The sequence below is a fragment of the Orcinus orca genome, chromosome 19, assembly GCF_937001465.1.
Source record: "Orcinus orca chromosome 19, mOrcOrc1.1, whole genome shotgun sequence".
Lineage (NCBI taxonomy): Eukaryota > Metazoa > Chordata > Mammalia > Artiodactyla > Delphinidae > Orcinus > Orcinus orca.
Genome location: NC_064577.1, coordinates 194,554 through 211,834, shown reverse-complemented (window position 1 = coordinate 211,834; position 17,281 = coordinate 194,554). Strand labels below are relative to the sequence as shown.

Here is a 17,281-nt window from a genome sequence, read left to right as displayed (position 1 = left end):
TGAATGTGCTTGGGCAGCGAGTTAGACCCACCAGAGACGTTTGTAGTCCTAAGATGACCTTTTTCAAGCCCCTTTCCCATTAGCTCAAAGCTTCGGATACACCCCATCCCCAAAGGGTCTGGTTGGACCTGATCCTTGACCAGGTCTTGAGAAGTAAACTAGTAAAGTGAGAGTCCCTGGGCCAGACTGCAGCGGCTAAATCCCTGTCTGCCCCAGGCTCCATAGGCAGCCTCAGTTTCTTCAGCCCAGTTCACTCAGACCTCGAGTTCTTGGGGAGAAGGTGGGAGAGAGAGTGTTTGCTGGGAAGGCTCCAGTGGTCCATGTGAGCTGGAAGTGATGAGATGGAGAAACATCTATTTAAAAGAATTTTAACTGCTGATTTTGCTTTGTAAATAAATAAAAGACTTTTAAGAGGTCGGAGGAAGACAGGAGGGTGCCTCAGGGAGGGACCCGACAAAATGCTCCAAGGGTCCCCAAGGGTACTTACACCCCCGGGACCATGGCCTCCAATCAGTGCCCAGGCAGCCAGTTCCTCACCTCCTTCGCCACGCTGGGCCGCCCCTCTGGCTCTCCGCAAGGTCACCGCGGAGCAGTGGTGCGCCTCCAGCTCGTCCAAGTCCGGAGAGTCACAGGTGGAGTCTGAGCGAGCGTGGAGCCAGACCCTTTGCGAGCGCCCAGAACACGTTTGGTGATAGAATCAGGCTGGGTGAACTGAAAACTGATGGTTCTGCACAAGACTTGGGTGTGATGAGGTCTGCAGTGGACAGATGAATCAAAAGGACAGTTTCTCTTTTCTTTCACTGAAATTCCATCGTGTGAGCCTGGCGGAGTTCTCCCAAGTGACGACACTCTCGGCCGGTCTCCTTTGGAGTCCTTAGCAACAGTCATCACCCTTTTACAAATTCAAGTACCTTAAAAGAAAAGAGGCAGAATCAACTTTCTCCAGTTATGGGGTGGAGATGGAACGAAGGCAAAAGCTTCATTTACCGCATCGCGCTCAGCACAGCGCAGGACCCAGGAAGGCAATTCAAGCCGGAGTCTAGGGGCACAGAGGCCTTGCGGGGGAGACAGCTGCAGAGTGCACTGAGCCTGGGTAGTCCCAGGAAGGGCTGGAGTGGGGCCGGGGAGGGCTGGGGGATGTGGGCTTGCATTGGGATCCCCTCTACCCCCGCCCACCTGGGTGGGGTAGAGAACTGCAAATCTCAAAAAAATTAATCAGAAAACACAGAAAAGCAACAAAGAAGCCCCCCCTCCCCAAAACAAAACGTTGCACCCATATACACCAAAGGTAACCAGGGCTGTTGTCCTTGCAGGAGTGGGCTTCCCGGTCCACAGAGGCGATACTGCTGGGCTGTCGCTCTGCCTCCAGTGCGGTCCTCCCTGTCACCTCCACTCCCGTGAGGGGTTACCGAGTGTAACTGATACAAGGCCCTCACCCAGAGGGATCAAAACCTTTGCTTTGGAATCAGGAGGAGCATGCTGCAGAGGGGACACTTGGCAGGTAATGAGTCCCCCGCACTCCTCTGCGCAGGTCCTGAGAAGCTTGGCTTCTTTCCCTCCCCAGGTCCTCACCTGGTTCCCCGACCAGGCTGTGGCACTGCCCTGGGAGATCTGGTTTGTTGGTTCTCAGGAGCAACTTCCAACAATAGGCGGACAGTGGAGGATCTGGCAGCTGGGACGCTTGGAACTCCAGGAGAGCCGGGGAGAGGATGAGGATGAGGTGCACAGTATCAGGGCCTAAATCTTACCAAACCATGTCTAGTAAAATTTCCCCATGGTTCAGAAGCACGAAGAACTTTAGAGGAAGCAACTAAACCAGACACCGAGGCTCCTAAAGATGAAGGCAGTGAGATGGTGGGCCTGGGGCAAATAAGTCAGTGTCCAGTTAATTACAAAAGGTTGTGTTCTGCAAACTGCCTGTAAGCCCCTGGCTTGGAATGTCAGTCCTCAAACCGTTAACAGCATGGGGCAGGGTGGGTGGGCTCCCAGGGTAGACCACAAAGCCCTGTATCCCCCATCAAGTGGCTAACTAGAGCTCTGGTGTGCTGTGTCTGCAGAGGCTAGGCTGTGGTGATTCCGTTCCCCTTCTGCACGTGACTGTCATAAGGAAATTCTTAAGGACTAGTGCAGTAGGGAGGGGATGCCTGACAGTGGGACTTCTGCGTTGGCTCCTCCCAGTTCCCAGACCCATGGTGGATCTCCAAAGGGCAGAGCCTCCAGGAGGGGATGGTGGCTGTGGATAACGTTTGCCTGGCCGTCCTCTATTGGAAGGTGGTGAGGCTATGCCTACCTTGATGGGGAAACAGAAACTGATTCCATTTCAGTCTGTCAGGGGTGGGGATGAGAGTTCTTTTGGCCAGAGAAGGAGGGAAGATAAGCCACTAAGCCTGACAGCTTCCTGTGACAGAAATGTTCATTTAAATGTCACAAGACTCTTCAAGTCTTTTGCTTAAATAAGAAAATGAGCAATCACAAATTTTAGGACCTTCTTGCAAGTGGACAAAGAGTGAAATAAGATGATCCGCTTGTGCCCTGATTATGAAATTTCACAGGTGTTTATGCCTATCAGAAAACAAATCAATTTCAGTATTGTCATGACAACAGAACATTAAGTAAACAATGGTTCATAGTTACAGTATCTTTCATGGCTAACACACAGGTTCACAGGCCAGAGTAACAGTCTCTAAAGAACAGGTGTCTTGGAAGACTCCTTTGCTAGAAAAAAAATCTACAAGGGCAATATTTTTTTTAATGTTTTATTTATTTTTGGCTGCGTTGGGTCTTTGTTGCTATGCACGGGCTTTCTCTAGTTGCAGCGAGCGGGGGCTGCTTTTCGTTGCAGTGTGTGGGCTTCTCATTGTGGTGTCTTCTCTTGTTGTGGAGCATGGGCTCTAGACACACAGGCTTCGGTAGTTGTGGCTCGCAGGCTCTAGAGCACAGGCTCAGTAGTTGTTGCACACAGGTTAAGTTGCTCCTCAGCATGTGGGATCTTCTCAGACCAGGGCTTGAACCCGCGTCCCCTGCACTGGCAGGCAGATTCTCAACCACTGTGCCACCAGGGAAGCCCCTACAAGGGCAATTTTATGAAATGCAATACTTTCTGTTTTAATGCACCTATAAGGGAGGAGACAGCATTTTCTCTTATTTTGTTGAGGTAATTTTCAGTAGTAGTTAGGAAGGCCTGCTGTTTTCCACACCAAGCACTAGATTTCCACTGAGAAAGGACTTGGCAGGCCTGAGAAGTGTAAATTTACAATATGTAAAACAAAGGACAGGGTGGGGTGGTGATTATTATCAAATGAATATGGCGGCAAAGGTCTCCACCTGGAGTATGTAGAATTTCAGACTCTATACCACTAATCTTATCATAGATTTAGTTTCTATGGAAAAAAACTTAACAATAGCAGGCACTTAAATATCCTACTGATTTTTGAGCTAATTATAGTAAGTCCCCTACATATGAACCTTCAAGTTTTGAACTTTCAAAGATGCGAATGTGCATTCACATGTCCAATCACGTTAGTTCATGTGTCTGTCGTACACTGTCACATGCTGCATCCTCTACAAGTGGTTGTGCTTTTGTGTACTTTACTGTATAGTACTGTATAGAACACAGTAGTATAGTATCTTTATTTCAAGCCCAGGATGTCCGGAAGTAAGTGTAAAAGCAGTGGTGATGTAGCTGGTACTACTGTACTTTTTAAGGTACTATACTGTAAGATTAAAAATGTTTTATTTTTTGTGTTTGTTTTTTATGTATCATTTGTGTGAAAAGTATTTAAATCTATTACAGTACAGTACGATATAGCCAATTGTGTTAGTTGGGTACCTCGGCTAACTTTGTTGGACTTACGAACAAACTGGACTTACGAACGTGCTCTCAGAATGGAACTCGTTCGTGTGTAGGGGACTTACTGTATAATAAAATATTTTTACTTATGTTTTCACATTCACATATGTAGTTTTTAATAGAGTTATTTGGGTATTTTTGACAAATAATAAACTGCACATAAAGTGTACAATTTCATAAATTTTGACATGTGAACATATCACTGCAATCAAGGTAGTGAACATATATACCATTCCCCAAAATGCTTTTTTGCAATCTCTCCCTCCCACTTCTCCATACCCTGCCACCATCCCTAAGAAACAATTGATTGGCTTCCTGTCGCTATAGAATAGTTTGCATTTTCTAGACTTTTATACAAATGGAATCAAATATGCACTCTTTTTTAGTTTGGCTTCTTTCACTCAGAATAATTATTCTGAGGTTTATTCATGTTGTGGGTACCAATAGTTCTTTCATTTTTTATTTCTGTATTGTATTTCATTGTATGGATAAATTTGTTTCTGTTGATGGGCATTTGGGTTGTTTCCAGTTTATGACTTTTACAAATAAAAGTGTTATGAACATTCATGTACAAGTCTTTGTACGGATATGTTTTCATTTCTCTTGGGTAAATACTTAGGAGTGGAATGACTGGGTCATACAGTAAATGTATAAAAATACCAAACTCTTTCCAAAAATGGTTGTACTTTATGTTCCTACCAGGAGTGTATGAGAGTTCCCTTTCCTCCATATCCTTGCAGACACCCGGTATGGTTAATAATTTTCCCCATTCTAATAGGTGTGTAGTTTTGTTTTGTTTTTAAAGATTTTTTTGATGTGGACCATCTTTTTTAAAGATTTTATTGAATTTGTTACAACATCGTTTCTGCTCTATGTTTTGGTTTGGGTTTTTTTTTGGCCACGAGGCATGAAGGATCTCAGCCACCTGACCAGGGATCGAACCCGCACCGCCCCACACTGGAAGGCAAAGTCCCAACCACTGGACCGCCAGGGAAGTCCCAGGTGTGCAGTTTTAATTGGTATTTCCCTAATGACTAATGGTGCTATCTTACTGTAGTTTTTTTTTAAATGATATTTATTTATTTATTTATTTTTTGGCCACACTGCACAGTTTGTGGGATCTTAGTTCTCCAACCAGGGATTGAACCCATGCCCCCTGCAGTGGAAGCTTGAAGCCCTAACCACTGGGCAGCCAGGGAATTCCCTCTTTTACCCATTTTTAAATTGGGTTGTTTGTTTTCTTATTATTGCCTTTCAAGAGTTCTATATATAATCTAGATACAAGTTCTTAATCATATAATCATCTACAAATAGTTTCTTCTGGTCAAGGGCTCATATTTTCATTCTCTTAAGAGTGTCTTTCACTGTTAAGGAAACGTTCTTAAAGTCCAATATATCAATTTTTTCCTTTTATGTATTGTGCATTTAGTGTCAGCTTTAAGAAATGTTTGCTGAACTCAAGGTAAATATTTTCTCCTATGTTTTCCTCTAGAAGTTCTGAAGTTGAGAGACTGAATATACTAATGGACACTGGCCAGAACATATATAAAAACAGAACTCTGACTCACAACCTTGAGTTGTGACTCACAACTTGACACAACTCTGACTTCCCAACCAGCTTGGGAAGCCTAACCACAACGCCTGCAGCAGCTGGCCAAAAGTGGTCAGGACTTGCTCAACACCTGCTAGCGTCCTTAACTTCTGCCCCCACTCCAACTCAGGACCAACCGAAGAAAGCCAAATAGGGTCTCCAAACCAGTGACATGAGATGCCCCACTTCCAGTAAGCCCGCTTCCAGCTTCCCTAGATCCACAAACTCAGATCAGAGCATCCCTGAGCCTTCTCTCTCTCTTTTCACTATAAAGCTTCCACATTCCTCTGCCTGTGCTTGAGTTTCTGCCATCATAAGTGATGGTGGCCAATTCCCTTGATATAGTGAGCTCTGAGAAAATAGCCTCTGCTTGTTCTCATGTGGGCAGTCTTCATTTATTTCCACATGATTTTAGGTTTTACATTTAGGTCTATGACACATTTTAAGTATATTTTTGTAAGTGGGGTAAATATGAGTTGAGGTTCATTTCTTTTGTATGAAGATATCCAATGGTTCCAGTCCTATTTGCTGGGACAACTGGACTGCATTTAGGAAATGCTGAAACCCACCTCAACCTGACAGCCTGGTTGTTCCAAACAAATAGTCAATAATTTGTAAGTTCCAAACAAATTTATATATATATATATATAAAAAAATATATATATAAATACATATATATAACGTATACAATAAATTTCTATTACAAAAACATATAATATATTAAAGTATATGATATACATTTTTTTTTCACAAGATGGGAACTGCACGAACCAGAGGAAGCTAAAGAATCTGTTCCATTACAATAAGGATAAATTATCAACTCAATCAGATTTTCTGCTTCCAAAAATTGGGCTATAAAGTAATCTGAGGCCTTCCCTGGTGGCGCGGTGGTTAAGAATCCACCTGCCAATGCAGGGGACACAGGTTCGAGCCCTGGTCCGGGAAGATCCCACATGCCGCGGAGCAACTAAGCCCGTGCACCACAACTACTGAGCCTGCGAGCCACAACAACTGAAGCCTGCGTGCCTACAGCCCGTGCTCTGCAACGAGAAGCCACCACAATAAGAAGCCTGCACACCACAACAGAGAGTAGCCCCCACTCGCCACAACTAGAGAAAGCCCGTGCACAGCAATGAAGACCCAACAAAGCCAAAAATAAATAAATAAAATAAATAAATTTATTAAAAATAATAATAATAATCTGAGACTGCCCAGGTCTCAGTGAGAGAGGAAAGACAAAGCACCAAGAAAAACAATACACATCAGCACACCCTAGAGACACCCTGAAAGCTCTTCAATTGCCAAGGAGAACCTGGCAGAAACTGTTACCAAAATCACAGCATAAAAATCACCTCTTGACCGTTTCTCTGGTGGCAGTGGGCTTCCACCAGACTTAGCTCCTCAACCTGCCCTGCATACTTAATCCCTGCATGAATCTGGCCTCAAGCTCTGTGGGAATAAATGAAGTGAACAACTTCAGAAGAATGGCCTCAAACTGTCCATTTTCCCACCTTCCCTATCCTTGGCCTATTCTAATGGTGTATCTTCCTGTTTTTTAGAACATTTCAGGGTAAGAACAGGAAAAGTGCTGAGAAGATGAGTCTCAAGATTGATTTGGAGGGACTTCCCTGGTGGTGCAGTGGTTAGGAATCCGCCTGCCAATTCAAGGAACATGGGTTCAAGCCCTGGTCCAGGAAGATCCCACATGCCACGGAGCAACTAAGCCCATGTTCCACAACTACTGAGCCTGTGCTGTAGAGCCCGTGAGCCACAACTACTGAGCCCATGCCACAACTACTGAGCCTGCATTCAAGAGCCCGTGAGCCACAACTACTGAAGACCGCGTGCCTAGAGCCCATGCTCTGCAACAAGAGAAGCCACCTCAATGAGAAGCCCACATACTGCAACAAAGAGTAGCCCCTGCTCGCTGCAACTAGAGAAAGCCTGCGCGCAGCAACAAACACTCCATGTGGCCAAAAATAAAAATACATAAATTTATTTTTAAAAAATTGATTTGGAAATGAACTTTGTATGTTTTAAATGCAGGAAAAGTCACCCCTGGGAATGAGCAAAGGAGTGGAATGAACCCTAAACTGCAGAAGAAACAGCATGAAAGCATCGTGCATGCAATATGTGCTCTGCTGAATTCCGGAGGGGGAGTGGTCAAGGCTGAGACTGAGAACAAAGACTATAATTATGATAGTCATGGAGTAGGATTGTATCTGCCTTCAACTTTCAAAGGCTATTTAGATGAGATGCAGCAGGGATATCTCTTTTTGATCTTTGTGAAATCATGGATGCCAAAGGCCTCTGGTATATGATTTGCTTACCTGTGCTCCTCTTTGTGCCACAGACATAGAACATGTACTAATGTCATGAATTCTCAGGAAGCACTGGCATTCCCCAAAGGCAGGATTCAGACTCTTACAAATATTAATGATTCCAATTCATTAAGTCCACAGAAATTTCAGGTTCGTGTACAAAATGAAGGTAACATAAAGGCTTCAGCTTCTGCTTTATTTGATAGCACTTACCACCTTCAGTACCAGGAAAAGTTCAACTTTACTAAGTCCACACGCGTTGAATTTAAGATGTTCTCAACAGAGATGACACAATGCTTTACCCAAGTGTGTTTCTGCATTTGCAAACACTGAGGTAGGGTAAGTATTTTTTGGCCTGCATGATGAGACCCATCAAGTCACTGGATGTGAAAAAGAGAAAACAGATCTTGCCACCTTGAGGGCTTCTACTGATCGCTATATTAGGAAGTTACCAGTCCATCATTTCTGTACACAGAGGCGTGAGATAAAATATGCCACAAAATTCGTTGCAGTACACAAGCAGGGGGCCCTCCATGGATATGTCTGTGCAGTCAGCATGGAACGATTCTGCTGTGCAGTGTTTGCCAAAGTGCGTAATTCCTGGTGGGTGAAGGACAATCGTGTGAGAGAGCTGGCCACAAGGAATGGGAATAGAATCATCAATGATTTTAATGTTTGCTGAGATGGGAGGAGGTGAGGAAGGAGGAAAGGGAGATATTATTTTAGAATCTGGGAAAAGAGAGGTACCCTCAGAGTTGCAGATGCCTGACATTAATTCCTATAGATACAGTTGGTGGGTCATTGCCCCTCTTTCCCTCTGCCCATCTTGAATATCCTGCATTCAACAAATAGATGCTCTGGCCTAGTAGACCCACTAGAGGTTGGTGCAGAAGGCTGTTTGACCTAGCAATTTCTGTTTCCACATCCTTTCTTGTGTTCATATTCAAGTCTCTTCTTTCCCTTTCTAATTATGAACTCACATTTACTTATACAGGAAATTCCTTTTTCACATGTACCTATGTGTCTTCTTTAATTTACTGTCACTTTTCCTTGCCTCTGCATTCTTGTAATGGTTCCCTCATCAAATATTCTCCCTTTCTCATAGCCTCACTTCCATTTTTGAACAAAAACACAATCAAACCTCTCTTCTCTCACTTTTCCTTTCAAAAGCCAACATGTGATGCTAACCATGACTGATAGGCTGAAGAGTAGTGTTGGTGATATGCATGCACCTTGGAAAAGGAAAGCCTGAGATAATATCAGACAAAAGAAAATCAATCGTAACTTCAAGAAGAGTCCAGAAAAACAAAGTCCATTTCAGGATCTTCTCAGAAATCTATATTCATTGACCTTCACGTCTTCTAGTCATATTTTTTTAAAAATAAAAGCACTATATATATAGTGCTTATATTTATAATATATATATATACATATCCATATATATATATTTAGAGATATGCTCAGGAGTGCTCATAGACTCACTATCTGCAATGGCCCCAAACAGGAAAACAACCAAATTATTTATTGACACAACAATGGATAAATGTATTATAGTATATTTGCATAATGGAGTATTATTCAGCAGTGAAAATGAAATAGGGATAGAGTAGGATAATTAAATAGTTTAGAAATCCCACCAGAGGATTAAAGACAAAGAGGGAATTTTAAGGGAGTTTGGGAGACTGCTGTAAGCTAATGAGCACTCAAGAAAAGAATCCAGTAACTTAGCAACAATCTACACTACCTTGAAGGAAGACCAGGTGCATCCAAGCACCAGGCACACTCAAGCTACAAGTTCTTACAGTTAAAACACAAGACAATAGACATGGGGTTTGAATCTTGTTACATGAAGTCACGGAGTTAATGATCCTTGACGAGTAGCATTTCTGCATGTAGCCAAGAGAGGAATAGGTGAAAGGAGAAAGAAACTAGGTGAAGGGGGACATTATACTGAAACCTGAATGAATTACCACATTTTAGTATATGTTACCACACTTTTGCTAATATACATACGATTTGAATAGCGCCATGACAGTCCCGGTTAGATCATATAGGGTTCAAGGGGGATCTAATGATGTAAGCCTGTAACAGGGGCGGGGCAGGCATGAAGTTGCTAGTGTGTGACCCTTAGCATGGTGGTTAGAGGTCCCACACATGTAACAGTCAGTCACACAGGTCCTGGAGGCAGAGTATGGTAAGAGGCAGATCGTGGCCTTCTCCCCAGGGCCCTCCAGGCCCTCCAGCCTCAGAACTGGCAGGTGAGCTGGGGGTCCTGGGGACAGGCTGAGGGCTGTGTCCTGCAGAGCTCCAGAGCCCTCTCCATGGCCACCCACTGGTCGAGCCTGGGCACTGGTGGAAAGACCCAGACCAAGTGCTGGACGAACGTTCCCATGCAGGGTAACTGGCCCGCCCAGGGACTCCCTCTTAGCCAGGGCCTGGGCCTCAGAGGGTGAAAGCTGAGCCTTAGGACCTTGCCCTTTCTTGTCAGAACAGAGAATAACATTTGTTTTGGTGGAGGTTTACAGGAACATTGTGACCTGCCCGTGACCTGACCTCAAGAACAAGGGATCTGGTGCTTCCCTGGTGGCGCAGTGGTTAAGAATCCACCTGCCAATGCAGGGGACACGGGGTTCGAGCCCTGGTCTGGGAAGATCCCACATGCTGTGGAACAACTAAGCCTGTGCGCCACAACTACTGAGCCTGTGCTCTAGAGCCCACGTGCCACAACTACTGAAGCCCATGCACCTAGAGCCCGTGCTCCGCAATGAGAAGCCACCGCGATGAGAAGCCCGTGCAACAAAACGATGAGTAGGCTCCCCTCGCCACAACTAGAGAAAGTCCGCGTGCAGCAACGAAGACCCAACACAGCCAAAAATAACATAAATAAAAACAAATTTTAAAAGAACAAAGGATCTGACACCAAGAAGTTTGCAACAACTAACCACACCCCTCTCTCACCTTTCCTATAAAAGGGCTTTGCTGAAAGCTTTCGGGGAGTTCAGGGTTTTAAAGGCATGAGCCACCAGTCTCCTTGCATGGCCCTGCAATAAACCTTTCTCTGCTCCAAACTCCTACATTTTGGGATTGTTTGGCCTCACTGTGCGTCGGGCACATATGAAAAAGGTGGTCTTCTCCCCTCCCCACTCTTTCTTTGATTACAAAAATGCAGCCCCTTTTGTTCTCAGGGTTGCGCTCCCTTGCCTGCCCGCTTGTATCTCCCACAAGTGTCCTATGCTAATAAACTCAGCTTACCACTCTGCCTCATGCTGAATTCTTTCTGCAAGGAGAAAAAAGAACCTGAGCTTCAGTTTAAGTCCTGACACCAAGTGAGCGGTTTTAATTAAAAGACAGTGGGTCTGAATCCCCTCCTAAAACAGGGATCCTGGGTTCAAGTTCCAGTCCCATCCGAGAAGGACTGTGGCTTCAGACAGAGCCTGCTCAGGGCACTCATAACTCTGACAAAAACTCTAACAAATCTGAACCAGTAAATAAAATATACAATGTTAGAAACTAAATGATTTGATAATAGGAGTGATTTTAAGGCAGTTTATAATACACTCCTTGGGTCTTTTGTGAGAAAAAACCGAGAAGATTCTTAATTTATTTGAAAGAAAATAGTCAATGTCGAAATTTAAGGGGAGATTACAGGATTTTTAAACTGTGGTTGTGGCTTTAAATACATATTATACAATGTATTTGACTAAGTCTTGTCTCGTAAAAATCTTGTTTTAAAGAATAAATTAGCAGCTCCCCAAATTCAGATAATATAAAGATTTTAAAAATCTTAATTAAACTTAAAAATTCACTCTCAGAGTTTTCAACGATCCTCTCCAAAACGTGCTCCTGCTGCCTACTGAACTTTTGTTTCAGGGAATACCAAGGCAGACCACCACGGGACCCTCCTCCAACTCGTGGGCCCTCGAGCTCCTCAACGGGGCAGAAGGAGCAAGGCCCAGGTGGCGGCCCCACGGAGGCCAGACCCAGGGGTGGGTCTCAAGGTCGCCACCCAAGCCCGGCTTTCTGAAAGGGGACAAGGGTCTGGACACTGACGACCAGCGGGCGCAGGGGTCCCACAAGTGTCTGCTCGACAGCGCTGCACAGCGGTCACGGGGTCCTGGTATTTCAACCCGCAAGTCGACTTCGAGCTTTGCTTTGGAACGACCCTCCAGGACAAATGAACATGAACTTAAAGGAAAAGCTGGCCGCACCCCCATGCCGCGTTTTTAAAGCTGTTCATCTTGCGCTGACTTGAGCCCGTAATCCTGGGAGGTCCCGTCCTTTCAACAGTCACTCGGGACGGTGCCGCAAGCGGTTTACAACCCAAGTCCACAAATTCAATCCGCAAGTCTAGGCGTTTGCTCAGCGGCACGGGCACCCGCACCAGCACGGGGCTGCACTCGGAAGACGAGACACCGCGCGGGCTCTGAACGCCGTCCGCACCTCGGCCACCCGAAGCCGGAGACCGGGAGTCCCGGCAGAGACCCGACCAGCCGCCCGCGAGGAGGCCAGACCAGCCACGGCCCCGGCCGAACGCCGCCCTTTCCCCACCCCGCGGAGCCCAGCCTCCCGAGGGTCCCCCTGCAGGTGCCCCGTCCCTGCAGGCGCCCCCCACTCGCCAGGGCCCCCATTTTTCCCCCAGCTCACCATGCAAGCTCTCCTCCTGCAGCCCGGGGTTCTCGCTCTGTGAATGCGGTGAGGAGAAGGAGCTTCCGGGGGGCGGGGGTCAACGTCGAGGTCGGCGTTAACGTGAGGTTGGGGTCGGCGTCGGGGTCGACGTCTGGCTCAAAGTCCGGGTCGACGTCGGGGTCAAAGTCCGCGTCGGCGGGCGGGAGCTGGGGCTGGAGCTGGGGCTGGAGCTGGTGCGGGAGAGGGAGCGGGAACCCCGGGCCCAGCTGCTTGAGCGCTTCCCCCACTGACTTCCAATGTATTTTCTATACCCCTTACTCTGCTCAGGTACTCCAGTTATGTGTGTATAAGGCCACTTGACTTTGTTCTACACCTCACTGATGTTCTGTGCTTAAAATATGTTTTCTGTGCTGTTTCTGTTGCTACGTCTTCAAGTTACTAATGTTTTCTTCTGCATGCATTGTCTAATGTGTCGTTAATCACATTCACTATATTTTTCACCTCAGATAGTTTCATCTTCTAGTCTTTCTCTAGAAGCTTGATTTGGATTCTCTTTTAATATTTTCCGTGTTTCTATTTAACATGTTTAATTTTTCTTCTAGTTTCTTGAACATATGGAATACAGTTAAAACGTATATTTTAATGTTGTAGTCTCTTAATTATATATCTATGTTAATTCTGAGTCAATTTCAAATGGTTGGGCTTCCCTGGTGGCACAGTGGTTAAGAATCCGCCTGCCAATGCAGGGGACACAGGTTCGAGCCCTGGTCTAGGAACATCCCACATGCTGCAGAGCAACTAAGCCTGAGCGCCACAGCTACAGAGCCTGCGCTCTAGAGCCCGCCGGCGAGCCACAGCTACTGAAGCTCTGGCACCTAGAGCCCATGCTCCATAACAAGAGAAGCCACCGCAATGAGAAGCCCGCTGACCACAACGAAGAGTAGCCCCCTGCTCACCGCAACTAGAGAAAGCCTGGGCACAGCAAAGAATACCCAACGCAGCCAAAAATAAATAAATTAATAAATTTTTAAAAGTTATTTAAAAAATTTCAAGTGGTTATTTTCCTCTTAATAGTTGGTATTTTCCAGCTCCTTTGCAGACATGGTAATTAAAATTTTTTTTAACTTTTAATTAAAAAAATTTAAAAATCGTTTTAATTTTTTAAATTAAAAAAATTAAAACTTTTTAATTTTTAAAAATTAAAAAAAATTAATTTATTTATTAAAAACATTTTTTTGGCCATGCACATGCCACGTGGCCTGAAGGATCTTAGTTCCCTGACCAGGGATGGAATCCATGCCCCCTGCAGTGGAAGTGTGGAGTCTTAACCACTGGACTGCCAGGGAAGTCCCACATGGTAATTTTTTGTTGGATGCTAGACATTGTGAGTTTTACCACTTTGGGTGCTGAATGTTTTTGTATTCTTATAAGTACTCATGAGCTTTGTTCTGAGACATGGTTAAGTTAATTGGAAATAGTTTGATCCTTTTGGATCTTGTTTTTAAGCTTTGTACACAGGACCAGAGCAGCATTTAGGCTAGGGTTCACTTTTTGCACCTACTGAGGCAAAACTCGTCTGAGTACTCTACCTAATGCCTTGTGAATTTTGATGTCTTGCACTCTGGTTGGTAGGAGCAGATACTATTTCTGGCCCCATGTGAGCTCTAAGGCTTGTTCCCTCTAATACTTTGGGGTGAATATTTCTCCATTCTCAAGTGTTTCCTCACAGGCATAAGCTGATAAGTATTCAGCTGAGTACTCAAAAAGAATGCTTTGCAGATTTTAGAATTTTCTGTCTGTCATCGCTTCTCGGCCTTTTGGCTAAGATCAAGTGTAGAATTTTCTGTCTATGAAACTCTGTCCTCTTTGGTATTCTGCCTTACAATCTCTAGTTTTCTTGCCCTCCCTAGGGTCCCAACTCTGTATTCACCTCATGGAGACTGCCAAACTGTACCTGAGTTTTCACTCTCTGAACTATAGCCTAGAAACTTTCTGCAGGCAGTAAGCTGGGGCAGTGACCTCCACCTCATTAGTTTCCCATATCTCAGGGATCACAGTCCTAATTTCCAGTGTCTTGAGACCTGTTATTTCATATATTTTGTCTGATTTTGCAGTTGTTTCAGAAGGGAGAGTAGAAAGTGGTCACTGTTACTCCATCTTGACCAGAAGCATCTAAGAAGACAATGAAGCAAGAAATTCTTTCTTAGGGAAAGAAATTTTAGCTTAAAAATAATAAACCTAGCCAAAGTATTATTCTAGTGCAAAGGCAGCTCATGGATTTTTTTGAACATGAAAGAATTCTATAAATACAAGACCCCTGATTCATTCTTGAAGAAAAATTATTCAGCGAGGAAATCCAGCTAAGCAGGCAATATGTGAAAATAAAGGATAATGGTAACTGGACTTTAAATCCATTAACATGTATATAATTAAGATATATAGGAATTATGACTATATAGGAATTATGGAAAAGAATGTTATAAACCTTGACAAAGTAAAAATATTTTTATATCAGATAGATTTTTTGTTTCAAGCAACAAAAGCAGGCTCTGGATAATTTAAACAAACAACAATAAAAACTTTTACTGGAATCATGAGGGAGGACCACTCACAGAATCAGAAGACATGCTGACTATATAGGCCTTAGAGAAGATAGGTACCTGAGAGGTTCCAAGGATCTAGATCACAGGTGTCAATTGGCTCCAATCATTTTCTTTACTTGGTTTATAAAGGTCAAATTATAGTCAGAGACTCGTATTTGTCTAGCTTGGATACCGTACTCAACTCTTAACTAGCATAGGGAAAACATCTTGGTTGAAAATCTCCGAAAGACTTGATGTAAAGTGGTTAGTTTGGTTAGTTCCCCAAAAGAATATCAGTTACTAAAGTAGGGTGGGAGGATGTTTGTTAGATCAAAACAACAGATACCCATTACAGTAATTAACAAAAGTAAGGGGATGGTAGGGGTAGTGAGGAAGTTTGACTGCTAATGTCATTTTTCATGGCAAGAAGTTGCTGGATGCTAATACATATTTCAAAATAACTTTAAAATGATTCCAAACATTTTAAACACTTCTGCAATTTAGTTATTTTAATATTGGATAACTCTTTAAGTAATTAAAAGTTCTTGGGCTAAAAAAAATTATATTCAGTAATTGTGTCTTCAATTTTATTAGTTGCTTTTTCTTCAGTTAAGTTCAAGCTAATTAAATGTAAAAATAGTTTCAAAATAGTATGTGTAATATAGTTCCATTTAACATAACTAATTCTGTCTAGCTGTTTTTATACTTTATCAGATGTATTTAAAAAACAGCTCTGTGGAATTTAATATTGAATGTTTTTGGTTGCTTGGATTATGCGTGATTTGTTGCTTCCTTTTATCTTTCAGTATTACTGGAATTAATTCTATTGAGTTTGTACCTTTGTGTAAAGACCTTGAAGGTCACATGTTGGAATCTCTCTCTCAAAAGAAAATTCATAGAAATAGTGAAAAAGATATTTTAAAACATTACTATATACATAGTCACGCTCAAAAACAAGAAAAGCACCTCTTCATGGACCAAAAACTATGAGGCATTTGTACAAGTAGGAAAAAGTGAGGTAAACCATAGTAAAAAACAGAGGCTGCCACCACCTCAGGGCCAGGACAACCACTGTTGCAAAGCCAAGATTGAATCCCCCCCAGCCAGAAACTGTTACCCTGAGGCTGAGGCCAAATCCAATTTTCACCCACTTGGCCAGACCAAGGCCTAGAACTAAAATCCCATACTTCAGGGTTTCTCAGTGATGGCACTATTGGCAGTTTGGGCTGGATAATTCTTTGCTGTGAGGGGCTTTCCTGGGGATCATAAGATGTTTAGCAGCAAATCCTTCTGTCCCCAGTTGTGACAAGTAAAAATATCTCCAAATATTGCTAAATGTCCCCAGGGTGTGTGTGCAAAATCACCACCATCATACCTCCTTAGACTAAAAGAGTTTCCAGAATAGTGGGCAGGATATATAAGTCAAACATGTAACACACTATAGTAAAGATTCAGAACAGTAAAGATTTTTTTTAATCCTAAAGAGAAAAAAGTTTAGATAGTCTACAAAAAGAAGAATAAATTTGACAATAACTATTTCATGAGCAAGATTAGATGCAAAAAGAATATGGGCTGTATGATCAAAGTACTGTGGAAAAACAACTTTGAACTTAGACTTCTCTCCCTGATCAAACTATCATTAAGGTTGAGGGCAAAATAAATAAATTTTCAGACTTGCAACGACTAGGGATTAAAAAAAAATCAATCATAGCCCATCCCCTAAAGAATCACTGAATAATGTCCTTCTATGAGAGAAAAATGACCTAAGAAGAAAGCAGCTGTTTCAAGAAAGAAGGGTAAACAAATGCATCAGTAAAATATAAGGTTAATCTGTATGTATTATTTTCTAATTGTCAGATAATTCAGTAGCCTTCATATATGCAAACTACATCTCTTAGAAGGTATAGGAAAGGAAAAAAAGTCCTATTGTAATTCCTACAAAAAAGATAAAGTAAGAAAATCTGTGACAGGAAATGTCAAGCCTATATGAATAAAACTATAAGACAAAACTGAAGGAACTTCCCTGGTGGTGCAGTGATTAAGAATCCACCTGTCAATTCAGGGGACACAGGTTCGATCCCTGGTCCAGGAAGATCCCACATGCCGTGGAGCAACTAAGCCTGTGAGCCACAACTACTGAGTCCGTGTGCCACAACTACTGAAGCCTGCACGCCCTAGAGCTTGTGCACCGCAACTGCTGAGCCCATGCGCTGCAACTACTGAAGCCTGCGTGCTCTAGAGCCTGTGTGCTGCAACTACTGAGCCCATGTGCTGCAACTACTGAAGCCCACGCACCTAGAGCCTGTGCTCC

General features: G+C 43.6%; 1 protein-coding gene across 1 annotated transcript; it reads left to right on the top strand.

Moving 5' to 3' along the window:
* Positions 1 to 499: 499 nt before the first annotated feature.
* LOC101280225 (schlafen family member 5) lies at positions 500 to 8,554 on the top strand. The gene is given in 3 exon segments (XM_049701926.1): positions 500 to 632; positions 7,488 to 8,058; positions 8,060 to 8,554. Coding segments are annotated over 3 exon segments (1,089 nt in total). The 3' UTR covers positions 8,445 to 8,554.
* Positions 8,555 to 17,281: the final 8,727 nt, after the last annotated feature.